Here is a 21,617-nt window from a genome sequence, read left to right on the forward strand (position 1 = left end):
ACAGGGACTTATCCTTTCCCTTTGGTGTGCCTCAGAACACTCAGCTATAAGCAACTGCACTTTTGTTTTTAATTGAATGTGCTTTGAGAAACGAAGAATGGTATGATTGTGAAAAGGCAAATTCAGCTGTCTTACTCATGCTGAGAAATACTGTACTCAGGAATAAGTTACTCAGCAAACCCCCATTGTTCTTGTTCCAGTAAGAGAAGGAGCCAGTAGGATAAGGTGTAGCACGAGTGAAAGCTGAGTCATTGCTGCAGTACTAAATGAAGCTGTTGTCTTAAGAGCTTCCTATCCTGTATTGCTTCAAAAAGTCTGTTCGGAATGAATGCAAAAGCAGCTCAGGCATCTCAACAGAAGGCATACCTCTCTGTTTTGGACATCATTTTCTACAGGTGGAGATGCATCTGTGGTATTTGTGAAGTACCCACCACCAGAGTTAGCTGTAAGAAACAAATTCACGTTTACACAGTTGGTAGAGTCTGGCTCAGCTCCACAAGTCTTCTCACTTGTCACATGGAGGAGGTGGGAGCCTGACTAGTGTCTTAGGCTCTGATCAAATTAACTTGTGGTAGGATGGGGAAAGAAAGTACGTAGGCAACTTTGTAGGCAAGTTAAGTGCTCAGCATAAAGCTTTTAAAGAATAACAGCCAGAGTTGTTCCTTTGTCTTTTTCAAAGAAGTGGATATATGGTATAACGTTTGGCCAAGTGTCTATGGGGCAGAACTTTTGAGTTTAATTGATATTTACTTTTTAAGCAGTTACACATTTCAGACGGTGCAGCATTAAGGAATGTCTAATGTACATTATGCCTTGCAAAAACAAACAAGTAAGAGAAGCGAGTCAGTCACATTTTCCAAACCAAAGCACACTTACAATAACAATGTTGTATTTATTTGAAAGTCAACCTGAGATATTTGAATTTGTAATTAGTTCTAAAATGCATCTCTTTTGAAACTGGATATACTCAATCGGGTGCACGGTTTGGAAATTGAACTGCTTGAATCTAATGGATATATTTCGTATTAGCCAGACACACAAACTGAATGCCATGAATTAGTTTTGAAAGATAAATCAATGAGTTAACAAAATAATTTTTATATCTGTGGATTATTGAAGACAAATCTCTTAACTTTCTATTTTCTTTTCTTCTTTCTTTATCTCTGTCTTAATTATCTGAATTATCTGAAAAGCTCATAAATCAGCAAAAAGGTACAGTAGTCATTTTCTACTAACTTTCTTAAATGCCTAAAAATATTATCGACTTTATTCTGTTGCAGGTTCTTTTAAACTGTTTCTGTGCTCCTATACTGTACTGGTGACCATCTGCTTCTTTGCATTAATTGTAAAATGCTGTGATTTGGCTCAGTATTATATGAAAGTGAGTGTGAATGTGAAAAGTAACAGAGCTGCAGCATGGTGCTTTTGTAAAGGCTGCACGGTGCCTTAGCTCAGTGGGCAAAGTAACTGTCTGTAATGTCAAGGGAAATGGCCAAAGCAAATAGTCAGATTTTCATCTAGTTTCCATATCACTAAGTCAGATGATATTATCCGTAATTCAGATGATGCCACTGATTTGAAAAATACTCTGCTATTTGTTCTGCGAAGGGATATGTTAGTTTTCCATAGTCATTCCTCAGCTGTCAGTACTTTTTGTGCTCCAGATACTCAGAAAATCTGCCTTGCCCTGTATCTTTCTGGGTAGGTGCTGTTAGTCTGTAAGGCCATGAATTGGCAAATTATTCTATTATTCCTTCAGAAATTTCATGCTGGCTGGGCAGAGCAGCAGTACTTATCCCCTTGAGGTACTTAGAAAGAAAAGGGGTTTATATAGACTACTTATACCTTATTGACTGCATTTGGAATTGGTTTTAAAGCTTCTTAATGTAGGTCATTCCATCATTTATCTTCTCCAGAAGGAGAATCTGTAAATAATTTCAGAGATTCACTGGTGTATACTAGTTTGATTGAATCTCTACTAAATCATCTGGAAGTAGATCTTTCTGCTGGGCGGGAGCAGAACAAAGGGAACATGTCTGTTCTGGTGGTAAAAAGGGCATATCATCACTCCTCCAGGGGCGCAGCAGCTAGCTTAAAGGATCTCACAGTTACTCCTCCCCAAACTGTTTTTTGGTTGCCTTTTTCCCCCCTGCATTTGTGCATCCTCCTTCTGAAGCCAAGGGGCATAAGGAATGTGACACCGAGGTCATGACAAACCAGTTATATAGCTTTGGGAAGGCACCAGACAACTTACTGGTACAAGTGAGAAGGACAAGATAATATAGACACTTGGAGTGTCCTTCTTTATTTATTTATTTTCATGAAGGAAGAGCTGACTGGAACTGCTTGCCCAGGCTTCGATGGCTTTCCCAGGAAAGCACTCATACTGGGCCACATTTTGACAAGCTCTGAAGTACGCCAAAATCAGCTGGAAAGGGCTTCCCAACAAAGTTAGCAGCAGTGGATTTTTCTCTGTGCACTGATTTGCTCAGATGCTAATGTTTGATGCAGGTTGTTTGGTTAGGAGTTATAAAAAGAAAGAGGGAAGGAAAGAATTGGTTTCCATGAAGGAAACCAAATGTGTGCTTTTGCACAAGTTTTACTCTGCTGCATGTGGAACATGGTTGTAAAAACTACATAAATCAGAATTAGAAACCAGAATTACATCTATAATTATACTGGTTGTTCTCATCATCAAGTCTACTGCAAAGACTTGAAAACTAAATGCTCTCAGAGCCCATCCAATTACATCTCATTAGCATTTAACTCGGCTCAGTAATCAACATCCAATGCGCCAGATTAGAGATGTGTCAAGTGCTCTCAGCACTTGCATGGAGTGCAAAATCAGAGCTATCAGTGCTGTTCTTCTGTTTGCACCATGTCAGACTTACGTAGGTAGAGGAGTTTGCAAATCTGGAAACGTCAAGCAGAGCAAGCAGCTCAGGCTTTACGCTGCGTTGCACAAACCAGCTGTCCTTCGGCACTCTGTGTGCCAACTGAAGAGATACAGAGGAATGTGAAATCTTTTCCCTTTCCTCACTCTTACAGAAACCGTATGCCTGTCAGATTCCTGGCTGCTCCAAGCGCTACACCGACCCCAGCTCTCTGCGCAAGCATGTGAAAGCTCATTCAGCCAAAGAACAACAGGTGCGTAAGAAGGTAAGACCCAGCAGGCACACAGTGACACAGCTCCAGACTTCCACACTGTGGTCGTTTTCAATTTACCTTTAGTTTATATTTTTTTCAAATCAGCGTTCTTCTGCAATATCTCTAGGAGAAAAGTTGAACTAGTTTTCCTTTGGATTTTAATCACCTGCTCACATTATAGTTTTTCTCTTCAAAGGACACTGTTCATTCATTTCAGTTTGCTCCGTACTTTATGTCCAAGCATTTCTTTCCAGTTCATCTTTCATAAACAAATCCAATGGATAGATGGATGTCAAAAGGCCTAATTTTCCTGCCTGCCTGTAGTGAGGTCATACTGATGTCCTTGCATCAGACACGTCTTGTCTTACACTGCTGCTTCTCAGCGTGAATTGTATCCCCTATCAGTTTTCCCTTGGCTAGTTCCACCAATCTTAATTTTTCCTCCCTGTTATTACAACAGTTGTCCACCCCCTGACTCTGCTCTCTACCAGCTGCCTGCACCTTGAGTAACAGTGTCTCGAACAGCAGTGTCCAGAATTGTGCACCCTATTTCAGACAGCCAAGAAACATTCACAGCATGCCAAGCTTTGTTCTAGAAGAAAGACCATTCATGTGTCCCCAAAACCAGGACTGTTGTCTATGGAGGGAATTATTTCCCAAGATGGATGTCATTTGTTCATCTCTGACTACAGGGCTGAATACATTACCTTGTTAACATCCTGTATGTCTCCTTAGTTACACCGATTGCCCACTGAGGCCACTTGTCAGTTCTGCTGAGGAAGATGGGGAAAAAACTCTAAATTGAAATTATGCATTAAGGGGCAAAAAGTACTCCCTGGTTAAGCAGCAGGAGACCTTGAGTACAGAATGAAGAGATGGCAACTGTGCTACATGCAAACTGCAAACTCCAGCTCCTTGGAAATAACCAAGACATCAGATATCTAGGGTTTTGCACCTCTTAATCTCCCAGCTTTGGAGTTTTCCCGCATGTGTGTATATACCCATAGACTTACCAAGTCTATCTTAAAATAATGTCAGCTGCTTGCTTCCCACACCTTATTTGGTAGACCAAATCTAAATCTGCTGTTAGAAATCATCTTCAGATTTCCTGACTCCTAATTTCCCATGATAACTTCAGGAGTATTTGATCCTGTGTCTTTTTTTTTTTTCTTTAATGTAAAAGATATCCGAATAAAGCAGTCGATGGGAAGTGCATTTTGATCAGACTCTCTTAAAAGGGACTGAGGTAAATCTGATTCTTACAGAGATAATAAGCAAAACAAATATTTCGCTTAAGCATATAATAGGAAAAAAAAGAAGCAACCTTTTCAAGTTGCTTGAAATCTCAGTCTTATTCAAGTGAGAAGGCCAAGGGAAATCTCAAGGGAAATCTCAGTCTTATTCAGTCAGTGGATTGTAGTTTGGGTTTCAGATTTAGGAAGAAAAGGGAAAACACTGTTTACACTGTCGTGCTGTTTTTTGGTTACAGTTCTGCTAAGGCAGGTGTCTGCTGTTATCGGTTTCCTGGAAGTTCTGAGTGGAAATGACTTAGCTAGGAAAAAAACTAACAGGCTGCTCTATCTCTGATAGAAAAGAGAATGCCCTGAGCTCGGACATTCATTAAAGGAATCCTGAATATTTCGTTTGTAGCTTAGATGACTGCAGTGGTAATATTTGGTTGCTCTGAACAGCTCTATAAGCACAAAATATGAGAGTTAGCTGTTAATTTAGTAGTAGTCTGAGTTTAATTGGCTACAGATGCACTTTGTGATCCAAATGTTAGATGTTTATCTTGATCAAACAAATGGCTGCATGGCAGAATGCTGAATAGGTTTGCCTGGACCTTTTCTTTAGAATAAGCAAACCCAGGGGAGACTGGTATGCAAAACTGTAAACGTAGAGACAATAACTACTTATTAATGGCTATAGAATATGATGGCTGCTTGTGTAATGTGAGCACTATATTATGACAAAAGCTTGGCAACATCAGCATGTTTGAAAGAGAATTAGAAATGCTTTTCTTTCTTAATTCTTCTCTCCTGCTGTTTTTAATATGATCGACATTGTGGTTTTCAAGAGTTTGCTTCACACACTTTTGCCAGAGCTTTAATTTACATGGAGAACAGCTGACATATCAGTGATACCTCTTACACATTACTGACGGCACATTATTCCACCAGATCTAGTCTGATATCAGCACAAACGCTTTCCTTTCTCTATCAAATGTCTTTCCAAGTGTCACAGTCACAACATCGTGCAATCCTTTTGCACGGAGCCCAAGAAACTACAGAAAGCCTGAAAATGTGCAGTTAAACTTCCTAGGAAGGCTTGAAGAAACACAGGGTACAAAAACTGTCATTGATTTTAGATTAGCACACTCAGCTTGTTTACTTAAGAAAACCAGAATTATCTCTAATTAGAAATGTGAAGTGATAGGTATATCCTTAATTGCACCAAGTTACTAAGAATGACGTTTTGTTCCTTTCTTCTGTATATAATCTTTAAGAAAAGAGAGATATGAATTTAATCAGAATTCATTTGATTTACTTTGAAATAAAATGTTTGTTTTATCCTCCTCTTGTAGCTAAATTCATGTACTGATATCGAACAGGATGTACTCAGTGAGTGCTTAGCTATACAACAGCTCCACACATCTTCACAACACATTTTGGACGGGAAATGTGGTAGATCTGTAGGTCATCATGACTTAATTACAGGTAAGAATATTTTGAATAAGTGTGATGCTAAATGTCATATAATACAAAGAGTTTAGTTTCTGTGTCTGATTTGCCAAAGTGGAAGATGAAAGGGAAAAAAAAAAGAATGAAATGAAATAATTTTGTGAGTTCTTTGCCAAGGCCTGGATTTTTTCTTTTTTTTTTTTTTTTTGTCAGAGCTAGTCAGTCAAAGAACTCCTGTTAATTTCACATGAGGAGGGCAGCAGCACTGCTGAAATGCAGGCTTCAGCCATTTCTTCTTTAAGGTTTGCCTTGGCTTCAGCAGATGCAGGTGCATGAGCTTTGCTAAAGCCAAATAAATACTTTAGCAAAGACAAAGGCAGCAGTAAGCTTTTCCATTCACAGTGTCTGTTCTCTTCAAGAGCCACAGGAAAGTTGATGAGGCTGTGCAATATCATGCATGGTATGCTTATAGCAAATTATGCAGTGGTGTACGAATGCAGCAAAAGTTTGAATTTAAAATGTCAAATATTTTAATTCTGTTTTCTGCAGAGGCACCCGAATACTGATTCTATTGATCAGAGTGGAGAACTTTTCACTTAGCTGTTTTTACTCTCCAATCTCTCCTTGTCCATGCAACTATTGACCTCTTTTCCTAATTTCTCTATTTCTTTTACCCTCGGTCCAGCAACGTCATGTATCAGTGAGCTGCAAAGACAACACATGTTTTAAAAGATTCTTCCTTGATTCATTCTGCATGTGCAAATTTCAGATGATGTTCAGTAAGAAGGATAGGCACAGAGATCTTTGTCTGATTTGGTGAGACCTACTTTGTAATTTCTGAAACTTCTCCAACTCTGTATTATCCATTCGAGGATGGGGGTAACCCATACTATACCTGAAATCCAGATCAGTCCATTTGTAAGATTTTTAAACCATCATTGTACCATTTTCTTGTGTCATTCTCCATCATATTGCAGACACATCCCATTATATTGGGGTCTGCTTTTGAATGGCAGATGCATATGGGATTAATTTATTGCCGTGCTTTTTATCTGACTGTTAGTATTGTCTGAAGGGAATTTCCAGGCAAAAATACAGCAGATATTGACTTTTCATTCTGTAATTGTTTAAGTAGAAATAGCAAAGCCAGGTTTGGACAGACTGATTTCATAATTAGTTAATGATTTTGAGGCAGCAGTGTGTACTCTGGTATGCTCCACGATACGTCGAAGCATGGAGGACAGTTTGCAGACTTTTTGAGAACAATACTTTCTAACATCATCAATATTAGAAAGCATCTAATGTTATGCAAATTAAGAATTATTCATAAAACGATTTAGCTTAGAGCCAAATCAATATACCTTGATGTAAGATGCATTTGTCCTATTTCAGTTCCACCATGGAGCAAAGGATTGCCTTAGTAATACAGATAGACATATTCAGATTGATTCACTACCTTAGTCCGAGCTTTCCAGTCACCTTGTTCCTGCTGAGATTTAAAGAAAACCAGCAGTAAGCAGGGATTAGAAAACAAGAATGCCAGATGCTAGTTCCCCTTCACCAAGGAGTGAGCTGGTGATCTTTATTAATGTGTTTTGTGTTGTGAGAGCAATGTGCTGCTTTACTACAATTACTTAGGCAAAAGCCTTTGCTTTTTTTCTCGGTTGTTAAAAATAACACTAACAAAATCATCCTGCTTGAAATCTTCTACGCCCCTTTCCAGCTTAAATTGCACTAAGATGTCAGAATGTACCCGGTGAGCAGAATGGTGCAGGAAGGGAGACGACCCCATTATTCAAGCATCATTCCCCTGGGAGTCTTCACTCATGGTTTATATGTGGCTCCTCAAAAAGTTGCAGGAAGCTGGAGGGACTTGAGGGAATCATCTCAATTCTCTGGCTTTGTGATCTGCACCCTTACAGATGTGTGAGGCCAACACATGGCCTCCACTCTCAACCCTGCCAGTCCAGCCTCTTGCTTCCAAGCAGGACAGCAAAGGCAGACAACGCAGTCCTCAGACTGAGGTGCAGTTAGCCTCAGGAAAAGCCTCTGATTTCAAATGGCCACAGTGATACAAAAGAAAACTTCTTAGCTTACAGATAACCAGACCATCCCTATCCTCTCAGTGTCACTTCTGAGAACCTCTTCTGAAAGTAAGAATTTTATCAGTCAGTAATACTGGTTTTCTCCAGTATGATTTCTTTGCTGATTGTATCAAGACATCACCAGGATGTTGTGGAAGAAACCTACTAAATCTTTCTGGATACTTCCATCTGGTCACCCCATAAGAGACCCCATCACATACACAGTATGAAGAAGTGCCAGGGAAAATAAATCAAGATTTGAAAAATTTCTTTACAGAAGTTACTTAGTGTCATGTGTGATATAATATAATAACAAAACTGTTCCTCTGTCACTGTTCAGGGTGACCAAGCTAAGGTGCTGATCCTAACAGATCTAAAACATAAGGGCTTTCCTGCTGCCACCTACAGTTTGCACATTTGCTCTTTCGTATCACCAGAGGTAATACTTCTGGACAAAGCAGCTACAATACTGTATAGAGGATATATATAGGTGAATACTGTTTGTGATGTTCTCTTAATTCCACTCGAAAATATGAAAATGTTCATGGCTTGAACTTTTTTTTTTTCCTAAACAAACCACATTATTAATGTACAGTGCTCTGGGCTTTAGGGATCACTTGGATTCCTGGAGAATTTCAGTTTTGTCTTTCTCCAAGTTGAAGCACATTTTAAACATGTCAGGGATGAAAGCCAATCACAGGAAAAAGAAATATGTAAAAAACTCCCGTTCCCTTGTGTCGAACTTCAAAGCAAGTTTGTTCTTAAGGCTGGATAAGTGAGCAAAGGAATACTTAGCAGTCAGAGAAACCCATTGTTTGCTGAGACTTTTCTCCTTTTTCCCTCTTTGTATCTGTGTTGCTTCATGGCTGCACACTTTTAGCTCTAGCAAACACCCAAGAGCTGCCACCACACTCCCTGCAAAGCCAGTTACTTCTGTTAGGTAATCCCATGCAGGCATTTTCTCTGGCCATGCTTGATCTGTTATTGTTTTTTCTGGTCTCTCCTGATATAAAGCTGAAAAAAAATATCCTGCTAGTCACAGATGCTCAGAGTACCATTTTGGCAACAGATGTTAAGGTTAAAGGCCAAGCCATTTAAAATATTGATTGATGGCATGTATTTATAAGCTGAGATGGTCAGTGCGTGAAGAGGCCCAAGAAGTGCAGTCCTGAACAGAGCTACACATGCAGGAGCAGTCATTTAAAACAGCTCCAAAGGCTTCTGTGTGACTTCAGGTACTAACAATATTATATCACTGCCGAAGAGATGGGAAAAGAAACTGGAAAAAAAAGAGAATTTTTATTAAGTATTAAAAATGATACTGAGTGAGCTTCCCTGTTGACTTCTTCCATTGCAAAGGCAATCCCAGCAGCAAAGGAAATGCAGCATTTCTCTCCCGTGAAACAACTCTTCCTTAGTGTTAGAGATTGGCAGCAGGAAGAACTTGTACATCCTCATTTCAGCAGATACCTCTTGCTTCCCCAAACAGGGCCATTCACTCGCACTCTTTCCTGATACACTGCCACTGCCACTGTTCCCTTGTAGGAGCTGACACCCATGGACATGTGAAGTTTGTTGGACACTCAAAATCTTGAGTGTCTTAGTTCTGGAATAAAAGTATGCGTATTGAAATTCTGACAGCCCACGTGAGTTCCAGTAGCAGAACAAATTGCTCAAGCCTAGTGCTTCGTGTGGTACACCCTTCCCGGTGCCAGTGAGCAAAGGGTCTGTCTCTCTGAAGCAAGTAGTCTTCTGTTACAATACCCTTCTTTTGCACTGTGTAAAATAAGAAAGTTTTAACTTCAAGCACCAGTTTGGTTCTTAGTGACTCAACAGAAATGACTAATGTCTTACTGCAGACTCACGTGGAATCTCACAGTAAAACTCATCTTCCATAGCTTGTGCCACATGGCCTTAGAAGTACTCTCAATGTGCAAATGTGTGTTGGTCTCTTTCCCCACAGTATTCTTTTTGATCCATTAGCCAAGCTCAGTCACATTTCATGAATGCTTCAGAGATATTGTGTTCTGATGAGGTTCGTGAATCGTGGCAGCCAAAATTAGTGTTTCCCTGCAGGGGAGACAGACAGGGCTGCTTGGCAGCACCTGGCACACGTGTAGTGCCATTCATCAAAGTGGCCCAGAGGATATGGGGATGGCTGGGTTGATCCCGACATGCTTCAGCTTAGGTTGCAGTAGCTGAGCTGCAGAGGGGGGGTGTGAGGGCGAGGGGAGCCAGAGACCCCACAGTAAGGCAGCACGAGGGCACAGCTTATGGACATATGGATGTGTGGGGTGTTCTTATTAAAACTTTCTTGCTTCTCTATAGGGCCGTGCTGACCGTGGTTTTCTCGTTCTCATAAAAATATTAACTGAACAGTAGCTAAGAGTCGGGTACATTGGTGCTCTGTCTTCATTATCCACCCCAGGCAAATAATGGAAACAATCCTCAGAAGCTGGGACAGTAAAGAGCAGCTCTTCGAGATCACTTCAACATTCATAAACTGTTCATTGGTGTAAGACAAAAAACTGAGCGTGTTTGCTGGCTGCAATACTACCGAAACTTTCTTTTGAGAGTTTCTCAGCTTTTGGTGTGAGCTTTTAACAGCGGGCATTAAAGCTTTCTGAAGTCTGATATCCTTAGAGAGCACAAATCTCCTAGATTCACCAGTTTCCTCCAGGCTGTGCTGCCAATATGCCTGAATGGCGTGGGGAGATCCAGCCCAAGTGTGAAATGACACTGTACATCAAAGTCACATTGGTATCTGCCAAGCCTGGAAATAACTGTGTGAACAACAAGGATTTGTGGGAATCTCTTGTATAATAAAATGGACTGAAACCACGAGCAGAATAATGGAATTCTCACAGCATAGCGTCCTAGCTACTGACTTACTGTTTTCAGATGAGGCTTTGACAAATAAATCCTAGCATCACCTGGGAACATCTGACTTAAAACTCCTTCTGTCTGGTTTTCAGTGCAGAAAGCAAGTTGTTTTCACTGGCTGGTTGACAAATGTTCTGTCTAGTGGGAGACAGAGATGATGTGGTTCATTCTCATACTTTTGGATCTATCAGCAGCTGAGGGCTCATTGTTCATGCGAGGCTTTTGACTCATCTGAAGGCCCTGACAAAGGTGGCTAGAATCTGGCCTTAGTGGTTCTGCTCTTCAGTCACACAGAAACAGATGCTGACGTTCAGCCATTGCTTATCCACCCAGAGAGCTGTCGCACATTCTCTGTGGCTGCAGATTTTCCTGTTGTTTTTTGCTTGTTACACGTCACTCAGAGGGTTTGGGACAAGTGCCATCCAGAGCCCTGCCAGTAAAGTAGAACACGTCAAAGCATAGCTGACTCACAGCCCTTTTCCCGAGTGTGTTACTCTGCACACACTGAGCAAAATAGGAAAGGTGAGTACTTCAGGAAGAAAGAAGGCAAATAAACTAGCCCATATGGAGTGTGTGGGGACGGCTGTGTTGAAGCTCATCAAACCTCATCTGCCCCCACAACCTTCAGAGTACAATGTCAGTGGCTGTTCTAGTCCTTCTGTGTGTACATGCCCCACTGGGCAAAACTCTGTAAGGTATAAGGCAAGTAAACTTAAACAGCCTGGGTGCTGCCTTAGTGGATGAAATAACTTCTGTTACTGCCCCAGCAGAAATGTGCTTTCTATGAACGTGTCAAGGTGGGCATGGGGGACAATGAAGGAGCCAGGGACTGTCAGGGATTTACTTGAATGCTCATTTCCTTGCTTATTTTATTTTGCAACCTGATGTATGTTTGTTCACAGGCATGTACAGTGGTTCCAGCGCTAACCATAATGGTCCCTCACCAGGTATATTGCCACCTTCTCATGACATCCCTTCAAGACACCATCCTCTTGACTCTGCGCTTTCCAGCCCACATCACCATCAGTCACCATTGGAGAGTGCCAGGGAAGGGTATGTGATGTGATGTGAATCGTGCTTGGTCTCTGCCTGGCATGATAATGACTACTTAATTGTATATTATACTTTGCACGGATGCAGCTTGAATGAAAAACACTGACCAAAAGTAAGCTATGTCATTTGTTTTAGAATCACAGAAAATTCACTTTGAATTGGACCTCAAAAGGTCATCCTCCAGGCAAAGCAGGGCAAACTTTGATATTACTCTCAGTCTACTCAGGGCCTTGTTCTTGTCAGAGGTTTGTTTTCTTCATTGACTGCAATTGCATTTAATTTTTTTTTATAATTCTTCCTTGGTGACTTCTTGTTTGGATGAGTGCAGAGGTCTCTTCTCAGCTTTTTCTTCTTGCAGGGTAAAAAAGCAAGCTATGACTTACTCGGAATGAGGCAGTGTTTGCCTTTGCAAGACTTTGTGTCAGAATGGCAAGCTTTCTCACTTCCCTGCACTCTGTTAAGACTTTCAGTAATGCTCCTTTCAGCTGCAAGCATTTACCAGAAAACCTTAATCAGGGAAGGATGTATTATCACACTGATTCTACAGATTGCATTGGTACAGTATGTGATATTTCTGTACCACCATTGGGAATCTCAGAACATCTCAACAGTAAAGAATCTCTGCAATCCACAAAATTCTGCTCTCATCCTAGAAGCTTCTGTGTGCCTACACAGATGCAAATCAAATATAAAACACGCATTCTTTTCTTCCCAGCACTTTGGACAGGGAGGGTACTCTGATTTTGCTTTAATGACAGGAACCCGAGACACTGGTAGATCAAAAGACTTTTTTTTTTTGTAATAATAAGTTGAGGTTCTTTAGTAAAGCCAGCAATTGAGAGTGGATTTTTTTCCATTTTTGTTCAGTGACTGTCTCATCCCTTCTTCTGTATGGGGAAAAGAAAGCCCAGAAAGATTTTAATCGTGCTTTTTTATCAATGGATAGGAGGTGGGCTGTATGGAAAGTTACATGTGGAATAATGAATGGTACAACTGAGGAAATTAGGAACAAGCTACTTCATTTTTCTGTGAACTGGGGAGTGAATGCTTTAACAAGAATAGTTTCAGTATCTCACTCCTCTTTCAGCCATCTCTTCCGATCTCTGCCAGTAGGAGGTACAAAAGCCCTCCAATGAACTATGCACATTTGCCAGTCATAGGAATAGATGTATTCTGGCCCTAAATTATCAAAATGTTACTTAAGGTGTTTGTACCTCTTCCTCACCACCCTCCCACCCATGTTCTTGATCTTTCATTGACTGTTGACAGGAGGTAGCCAAGACGAGGCAGTGCGCACAGGAATTTAGGTGGAAGTTTCAGCAAGTAAATGTGAAGTGTTCTGGAGCAGAGGGCAGTGAAGTGCAAACAGGAGGAAAGGAGACTGAGAATCCAACATGAAGGTAGTCCACAAAAGATCCTTTCCTTGCAGCGTAGGACTGATTGAGTCCAGCGAAGCAGGATGCTTTCTTCTCTCTGCTCCCCAGTGTGCTGCTCAGCTGTTTCCTCTTCAAATTGATTCTGGGATAGGTTTCCTATGGGAGGTAAGGCAACACATCCCAGCTGAGAGCGAAATGAACTAAGGATACACTTTAGGAGGTTGTCACTAAAGTAGGTTTGTTTCTAAAGCACTTTGCCTTTTGGTACTGCTAATAAGAAACAAAAGCAAAGGTTTGATCAGAATGATGGTAGCAGCCAGTTGTGCAGTTTGAGGGGCCGAAAGCTCCCAGATGAATTCTCTCTCCCCCCCCTCACATCTCCTCTTGAGAGCACTGCACTTCCCTTCAGCACTCACTGTGCTGAGTGAATCGAGTTTCTCACTGAGCTCCTCCAGACATTTTGATCATTTGCTTAGGCCAAAGCTTCCATCAGAATGGTCTCTGCTGTTTTCAGTTTTCATGGAATAAGTACTCTTTTCAGAGGAGACAACACTGCTGTTTTATTACCTTAGTGCTTATATAGTTAAGTAATGTAAAGTCTTTGCAGAAACACTGCAGTTAATATCCTATGACAAAATGTAGGACTGTGATGAAAATAAATTTCTAATTACAAACCAAACATCTCAAAGTGGAGACTGGAAGGTATTTTTAAATAGTTATTTTCAAACGAGCTGTCTATTTTCATGACATAACAACTTGGAATTTTTCAGGATCTCAAATACCATTTTCTAAATTGGAATAATCTGCATTCAGTATTGTCATGCCCAGTCCCAGTCCCTTGCTGTATGTGAATTATTTTTGCTTACATTGTTAATGACTGCTGAAATCAAGCACATACGTGACATTTTAATTGCAAATACAGGAAGCTTAGTCTGAACTAATAGTGTTTGAGTTTCATTTAGCATGGTTTTGTGTGAAGCATTTATTCATTTCAGTAGGAAAAATCACTCAGTAACCTAATATTTGGAGTCACCAAATTCTAGGACTGCTACACCTTTGCTGGTTCCTAGCAGAATGCCATTACTCATACGAAATAGACACAGTTTACAATAGTAAAGAAACACCTAACACCTGTCTTCATGTGAACTGCTTTGGCTTTCTGGCACACATATAGTGTTTTGCCTCATTTGTCAGCAGTCTCAGCATTCATCTTTAAGTAAATGCAAAGAATTTCTGTACTGTGAGTCAGTATGATGACAAGGCTGCACTGCATAGTTCAAGTCTGTGGAATGAACCAAATGATTACTATCAAGAAATCTAATTACTGAGTCATCAGATATGTAAGATGCCAAAATCTACAGAGGGCAGAGTACAAACAGTGTACTCATGTTTGACAGAAAATTTAGAATTTTATTTGAAGGCTTTTAATTAAAAAAAAAAAAAGCTGTGTGCTACACCATCCGTTGCCAAAGTCAACACCAAGTGCAGCAGTCAGTTTTCCCAAATGGTTTACTAAGACATTTAAATAGTTTGACAAAATTATCTAATTCACTTGAAAATGTTCTAACAAAATCTGACTTCATTACCAAATGTGTTTATATTGGCATTATGCAATACAAAGGATGTATTTTCAAATTCTGATATAAAGTGTATATTAGACCAAATAATTTTACTTTAACTTACTTTGATATTCATTAATTAATCCAGAAAATGGGTTTGTCGTGATCCAGGTTGAAATACAGATGTATTGTTTATTTTAAGTAGCAAAGTGTTACGTTTGCATTTCTCATAGCGTTGGTTTCATTTTGCCCATTGCTAAAGTAGTCCATTTTGATTTGTAGCAATGTGAAGATGGAAACACAGCTTTTAGTATGAAGTCCTCTGTGAATGTTGCACTTGGCTTTCTCTCTACTGTTTTTTGCCAGTATTATCCAAGTCATCTAAAAAAATATACTTATTGCATTCGTAAAGTCGAGTTTAAAATATTTACTGTGATAAATGATCAATTTAAATGAAACTGATCTGACTAAAGTTAAATGAGTTTAAGCGGTGACACAACGTTAAGGATTTGCACCAATTTAGCTTAATGGCCTAACAAGGTCACTTTGTAGGATCTGAACAGTCTCTCTCTATGTGACTGTGAGGCCCTCAGTTGCTTGAGTTGCTCATAACAAACAGCACTTATGTTCTCCAAAGAAGCTGGGGATACTGACAAATAATAACTTTACCAAGAAGGTGATGTGTCTCCAAGGAAAAGGAAAGTAAAACTTTCTTCTATATGTACTCCTGTGGTAATTTAGGTCATTTCTTCTCTGTAAACACAACAGTAAATGAAGGACTAGTGAGATCAAGGCATTGGTGATGTCCACAGATGATGATTAATGAGAACTCTGAATCCAGTCTTATAATTATTGTGAGTTTAATATCAAGGGTTAAGTGATCAAAGTTAGATGAAAGAGCTTGCACAACTCTCTTTTATCCAGGCTTCTCACCAGCTAACTGCAGCCAGTTCAAACCATGCTCCAGTCTCCCCTGAAGAGCCACTTACCCATACCAAATCACAAGAAGCAGGACTTAAGAGCAATCAGATGAAAAGAGATGTTTTAATCAGGCTACTTAAGCATCAGAATTTTTGTTTGCTTGCTTGTTAGCACCTGTTAATTCAAATACCACAGAAATACTGCACTGAAAAGAGAACTCTGTTAAAAGTTTACTCCGTAGTTTCCCTTTACTTAAAGTAAGACAGGGTACACAGAGCTGCCTTTCTGCTCAACAAGGGAACACTGGAATCAAAATTCCTCGTATTTTTAAGGTTGAGAAAAATACGCAAGATGAAATCTTGTGTGCTAGGTTTTTGTTTGTACTATTACATTATACTTTGGCAACAAGAGGGGTGTAAGCCAGAACCTATCCACATTTCAGCCCCATAAGTTACGCTGCCAGGAGCCTCGACTTTAAATCAGAATCTGGTCCCTCCCCCTGCTCTGAGAGCTGAGGAGCTGGGAGAAGGCCTCCTCCAGCCACCCCAACCTCTGCTCTGTGGCCTTGGGTTCAGCATCAGCTTTGCTAGCAGGTGTTCAAGGGGTCTCGTGGGTGCTTTCTTATCAGATGGGATGGGACTCAAATTGTGGCCATGAGTTTCACTGTTGTCTGCAAGCAGCTCATCTTCTGCTGATGACTGTATCTATTACCACGTTTAAGAAATTGCTCCAAACCAGTAAAAGACTCCTTTCAATAGTCTATGCAAATTCCTTGATCTGCCAGAATCCGTGGCCAGACCTGAAAATACACATGTACCTAATTCTCATTACCTTCAGTGATGATTGCATGTCTTCACTGCAGTGATGATTGCATGTCTTCACTGCTTGTGGCTAAATTTCAAGTTTGTGAGCTCATATACATGAAGTGAGGAGGAACTGGCATATTGCTTGAATCTTTGTGTGATACAAACTTTTACTCAAGAAATACTCAGGAGAACTGAATACCTACACAGTTTTTATAACAGTTCCTAGTACCGAGGAGATGCATCATTCATTCATTGTGGATTCCTCTGGAGAATACTCTTCACTTATAATAGAATACACAAGTCAGTGTTTTAGACTTTCTTTCAAAAGCACTAAAACCAATAACAAGAAACAGATATCTCTGACAGCTGAAAACATTTTCAATGGAGGAAGCCAAGAACCCATCATAATTTATCTCAGTGTTATAGACCTGAGCACGCAAAAGGGCATCAGTACATCTGTCCAAAGAAAGAACAATGTACAGGTGCGGAGCTGAGGTTCATGTAACAAAGAAAATCAACAATTAAAAGCACCTGGTTTCAAATCCCAAGTCATTCATCTCATTGTAGAAAATGTGATCAGAATTCATTTATAATCATGACCAGATAGACTTGTATAGTCTTTTCCCTCTTAAAGCAAAATTAGCATTAGAATAGACTTCCTTCAGTAATACACCAATAACTTAGTGCTTGATCATGGGATAAAATATTGCTCGGCCATCAGCAGGAATTGATGGACATGTATTTTGTTTCTGTGTCTAATAGGGCTGGATTGACATTCGTTAGAGAGGCTTACCTCAAAAGTGAGTGCTAACTATGATCACAGCATCACAGAATGGCTGAGGCTGGCGAGGACCTCTCAGTCTCTCTGGTACACCCCTTGCTCAAGCAGGACACCCAGAGCAGGGTGCCCAGGCCCATACCCAGGCAGCTTTGCTTCCTGGTGTTCAGGTGGAACTTCCAGTGTCCCACTTTGTGCCCAGTGCCTCTTACCTGGCATTGGGCACCACTGGCAGGAGCCTGGCTCTGTTCTCTTTGCACTCTCTCTTCATACATGTACGAACGTCGATAAGATCTGCCCTTGATGACTGCCCAGAAGAGACCCTCTGAGCAGATGTATCTTAGTGTAAGATAAAAGAGAGTTCCTGGAGAAGGAGGGAGTTTAAAGGAATTGGTCAGAGTAAATCTGACCAGAGTAAAAATGGATTTAACCATAGCTCCTCTCTATTCATGATTTTAGCTATTACTGCTTTTTATCTGTAGATAAATTGTATGCTTAACAGCTGCCAAACTATTCTTCTCTTTTTTTTCTTCCCGTTTGGTTTTCTAAGGAAAACTTCTCCAGTTAGGTGCACATTGTATACACCAAACACAAATATTTTTCATAGCATAATGAGTCATTAAGTTATCTTAGCATCTCCCACTGCTCAGTATAGTGCCTTTTACACTGTAAACTTGAAGAAAGCAGCATCAGCAACCTGTAAAGAATCTGTGTACACCTGGAAGCATCTTGCTGCATACTTGCCAAAGAATAATGACCTTAAATGACTAAAGTAAGACAGATCACTCAAGCATGTAGTACACGTCGGTATCTGTGTCTGATTGCATGTTTTTCTAACTTACTTCCTGGCAAACATTTGAACCTAAGGCTGTGCATTTTATCTGACTAAGTTTTGGTATTACTTAAAGCATGCTAATATTTATTATTTCAGTGATATATTTTCCAGCTAGACTGTTAGAATAAGATTTCAAATTTCCATTAGGTGTAGTAGCTTCCACTGAAGTGATTTGTCAGCTTCTTTCCAAGGAAAATTACCAAATGAATGCTTATAAATAAGTGTCTTTTAGTCTGGTATAGTTCCAGTAGCAATCACCAAGGTTTAACTGCTCTGCAGAAGTTGCATACCAGTTGAGAGTGACTGCAGAAACATTAATTTAACATAGAAAAGTCCTTGTTTGCATAGCTGTGTCTCTTTGTGTAGATAGTGAAGTGAGATGAAATGCTGAGTTATGTTGCCCCCCCAGCTACGAGACTTTTGTGTGTATTTGTTTGAAAGATTATGAGTGCTTTAGTAAGCGACTCAGGACCCAAAGAGAAGGCCTTAGAGAGAACCAGGAAAGGACTCCTTTGGGTCCTCTGTAATTTTCATCCTGAAGCTGTATTCATATCACTGTTGGCTGGCATTATAATGTTAAATCAATTAAATGACTTAAGAATCTTAAATCACATGAAAAGCTCTTTTGGATAGTGTTCCCCATAATGTTTGTGAAACCTTTCTAACTCTGAGTGTGTTCATTTACTCACTTGTTGACACTGCCCAGGGAGAGAGCGAGCGAAAGATGCAGAACTGGATTAAAGTAATCCATTGATTCTATGATTCTATAATAAAACAGGAGGCATTACTTTTGGAGCTGCCTTTGTAGTAGTTCATACTTGTCGAGAAGCCAGGAAGAGGCTGGCGTTTCCTTAGTCCTACTTTAGGATGTTACACCCAGAGGGGTGTCACACACCAGATTAGCAGCAGAGCCAGGAGGAGAGGCCAGGCCTCCCAACAGGAAGCACTGGGTCAGGTTGGCTACAGCATGACAGAACGACAGGATCGTGGTGTCCTGTCTTGCAGTCATAGAGCAGAGGCTGAGTATCACACAGACTAACAACTTGTTTGCTCACTGTTTATAGAAAGGGGTAATAAAAGGCAGTGATGCCCAGCAAGGTGCTTTTCAATGAAAGATTTATTATATATCAGGGAGAGAGGGGAAGAGGAGAAAGGAAGAAAGAAAGAGTCAGAAAAGATTCCTTGCATTCCAGAAACCTAGCCAGAGGCACCTGGCAGTGATTAGTGCAGAGGTTCACCAAACTTCAGATACAGTCCGTCTTAAAAAAAAAAGTAAAAAAAAAAAAGTGAAGGGTATAACTGTTTCCTGAGCATGTGCTGACAGAAATTCCCTCAGGGCAAGACCCAGAACCGAAACACGTGGCAAGAGATTGGGCGCTATCCAGAGACCAGATTAGCAGAGCTTTACACATCATTTTTAATATTATGGGAAGAGATGAAAATCAGTGTTAACTTTTTTTCTTTTTTTTTTTCATTTGAATAAATAATTTCCTGGTCCTGGAACTCAGTTGGACTTTCTCACAATATAAGTAACTGTAATGCCTGGGGAGAAAATCTGTGAATGAAATGGTTAGCACGCTGGATTTTATGGCAGAACCTGGTTCCATGGAAACATCTCAGATTTTGTAACTAGCTGCAGTGCTCTATAGGTAACTTAAGCCAGAACACAGAGCTTCTTTGCTCTGTGCTTTTCATGCTGTTGCTTTATTATATACTTTTCTTCCTACTAATATGAGTTTCTAAAAACTCAAATTCTAGATAGCGGGATGTGTCGATACAGTGTACATGAGAGCTGTATTACTGTGTGGTTGTAAACTGCCAAATATATAAAAAGTTATTTGAGATAAAGGACAGATGTTTTTTAGCCTGGATTTGGTCCTACTTCCACTGAAGTCAATGGGGTATGGGTTGAGGTTCTCTGTCTTGCTTAGGAATGTGCCAATCAAGCCATCACATAACAAAAAAAAAAAAACCACCACCAAAAAACAGACAGTTTTCATATTGGAAACATCTAGATCTCAGATATTTCTATTTTGTGGTTACATTTCTTTCTTAGTTATTATTCAAGAATCTTAGTTTGAATTATTTTCAATAGTTTTCAGTTTTCGATTCAAGCATTTTCTGCTTAAACATACAGTGTGTGGGTTTTGGCAGTTAAGACATGATGAGCCAGATGATGGAAGAACTCCTCTTAAAACAGCTCTAAATCTGGCTTTACAATTACTTACTCTGTTAATTTGTCCAGGAGCTGTTTCTGAACAGACTAGCAAAAGTGAAACTAATTCTTACTCAGACTAAGTACTGTGGATTAATATAGAAAACATACATTACCATTTTGACAGAAAGGTCAGAAAAATCCATGTCTGTATGGATTTGCTTTGGGTTCTTTATTTTTTAAGATTATTGGAAGATGACATTTTGTGTGCATTGTGAAAAAACACCATTTTTTTATGCTAGGAGACATTCTTTTATGTCTACTAGGAGAAACAAAAACTGGAGGCAGGATAAGTAAAGCAAGCTAACAGTACTTGTTCCCTAGGAAGCGTGTTTGGTATTGCTGCTAACTCACAGCATTCCTAGATAGTTCCTTCACATGCATCTTTTAACAATTTAATCTTAACATTTATAATAAAAAATATGTAATGTTAAAATACAATCACAAGAAAATTTAAATCTTATTCAGACTTGTGTTTGAGATTCTTAAAGATCTGTGCTTTCTAAAATGAGAGGATATCGATTAAGATCTTCTACCTTTTGGTTTTTAATTTAACAAATTCCATCTGTTCAGATTCAGATTTCCATGTTTCCACTGCTGTGAGTGGCAGATGCTTTGCAGTAGAGGTGAGGAGGTGGTTCGTGCTCTGTGTCTACCATTTACGTCAGTGGCTCTTCATGGGTAGCATCTCATCAGCCTTCAAGAGCTCACCTAAGAAGGGCTGTGGAACTGAGTAATTTAAGATAGTGTTTAACACAGTACAGGAATGTATGCACTCTCATAGACAGGGGATGGTGTCAACTTAGGATCAGTTCTTCCAGTACCATCGTGTCTGTTCTATGGATGACAGTATTACAAAAACAAGATTTTTCTGATTAGACCTTTTCCATAATTGTCTACTGATGCATCCTCTGGAGAGGAATACATTAGGCTTGCAATTCCACCCCAAATCATAGGTCCCTTGAGACTAGTGTTATGTCTTCAGCGCCATCCTACATGTGGTGCTTCAAAGGGAACTTGAAAAAACCCACAGTACCTGGTCAGTCATGTGAAGCTGCACGATGAGGGAAGAGTGAGAATTCCTCTCTGACTTCTTGGGTGATCAGTTTACATCCCAAAGTACAAGATTTGATTACCCCATGCGTAGCATGGAAATGTTGGTTTTGGTCATTAAATCGTTCAGTCCGTTTTTACAAAACTTATCTAGACAGTGTGATTCTGTGACTGCCTGTGGCTCTGACTGCCACAGGCCAGAGCATGCTGCGTGAGCAAAATGCTC

At 40.0% G+C, this 21,617-nt stretch overlaps 1 protein-coding gene across 1 annotated transcript in view; it reads left to right on the forward strand.

Moving 5' to 3' along the window:
* Positions 1-21,617, forward strand: part of GLIS1 (GLIS family zinc finger 1) — a 173,416-nt gene that overhangs the window by 136,821 nt on the left and 14,978 nt on the right. The window contains exons 5-7 of the mRNA XM_065738628.1: positions 3,049-3,159; positions 5,732-5,864; positions 11,698-11,848. Coding sequence (XP_065594700.1) covers positions 3,049-3,159; positions 5,732-5,864; positions 11,698-11,848 — 395 coding nt within the window. The remainder of the gene's footprint in view (positions 1-3,048; positions 3,160-5,731; positions 5,865-11,697; positions 11,849-21,617) is intronic.

The sequence above is a fragment of the Cyrtonyx montezumae genome, unplaced genomic scaffold (assembly GCF_038088225.1).
Source record: "Cyrtonyx montezumae isolate F1298 unplaced genomic scaffold, pur_monq_1.0 scaffold_1, whole genome shotgun sequence".
Classification (NCBI taxonomy): Eukaryota; Metazoa; Chordata; class Aves; order Galliformes; family Odontophoridae; genus Cyrtonyx; species Cyrtonyx montezumae.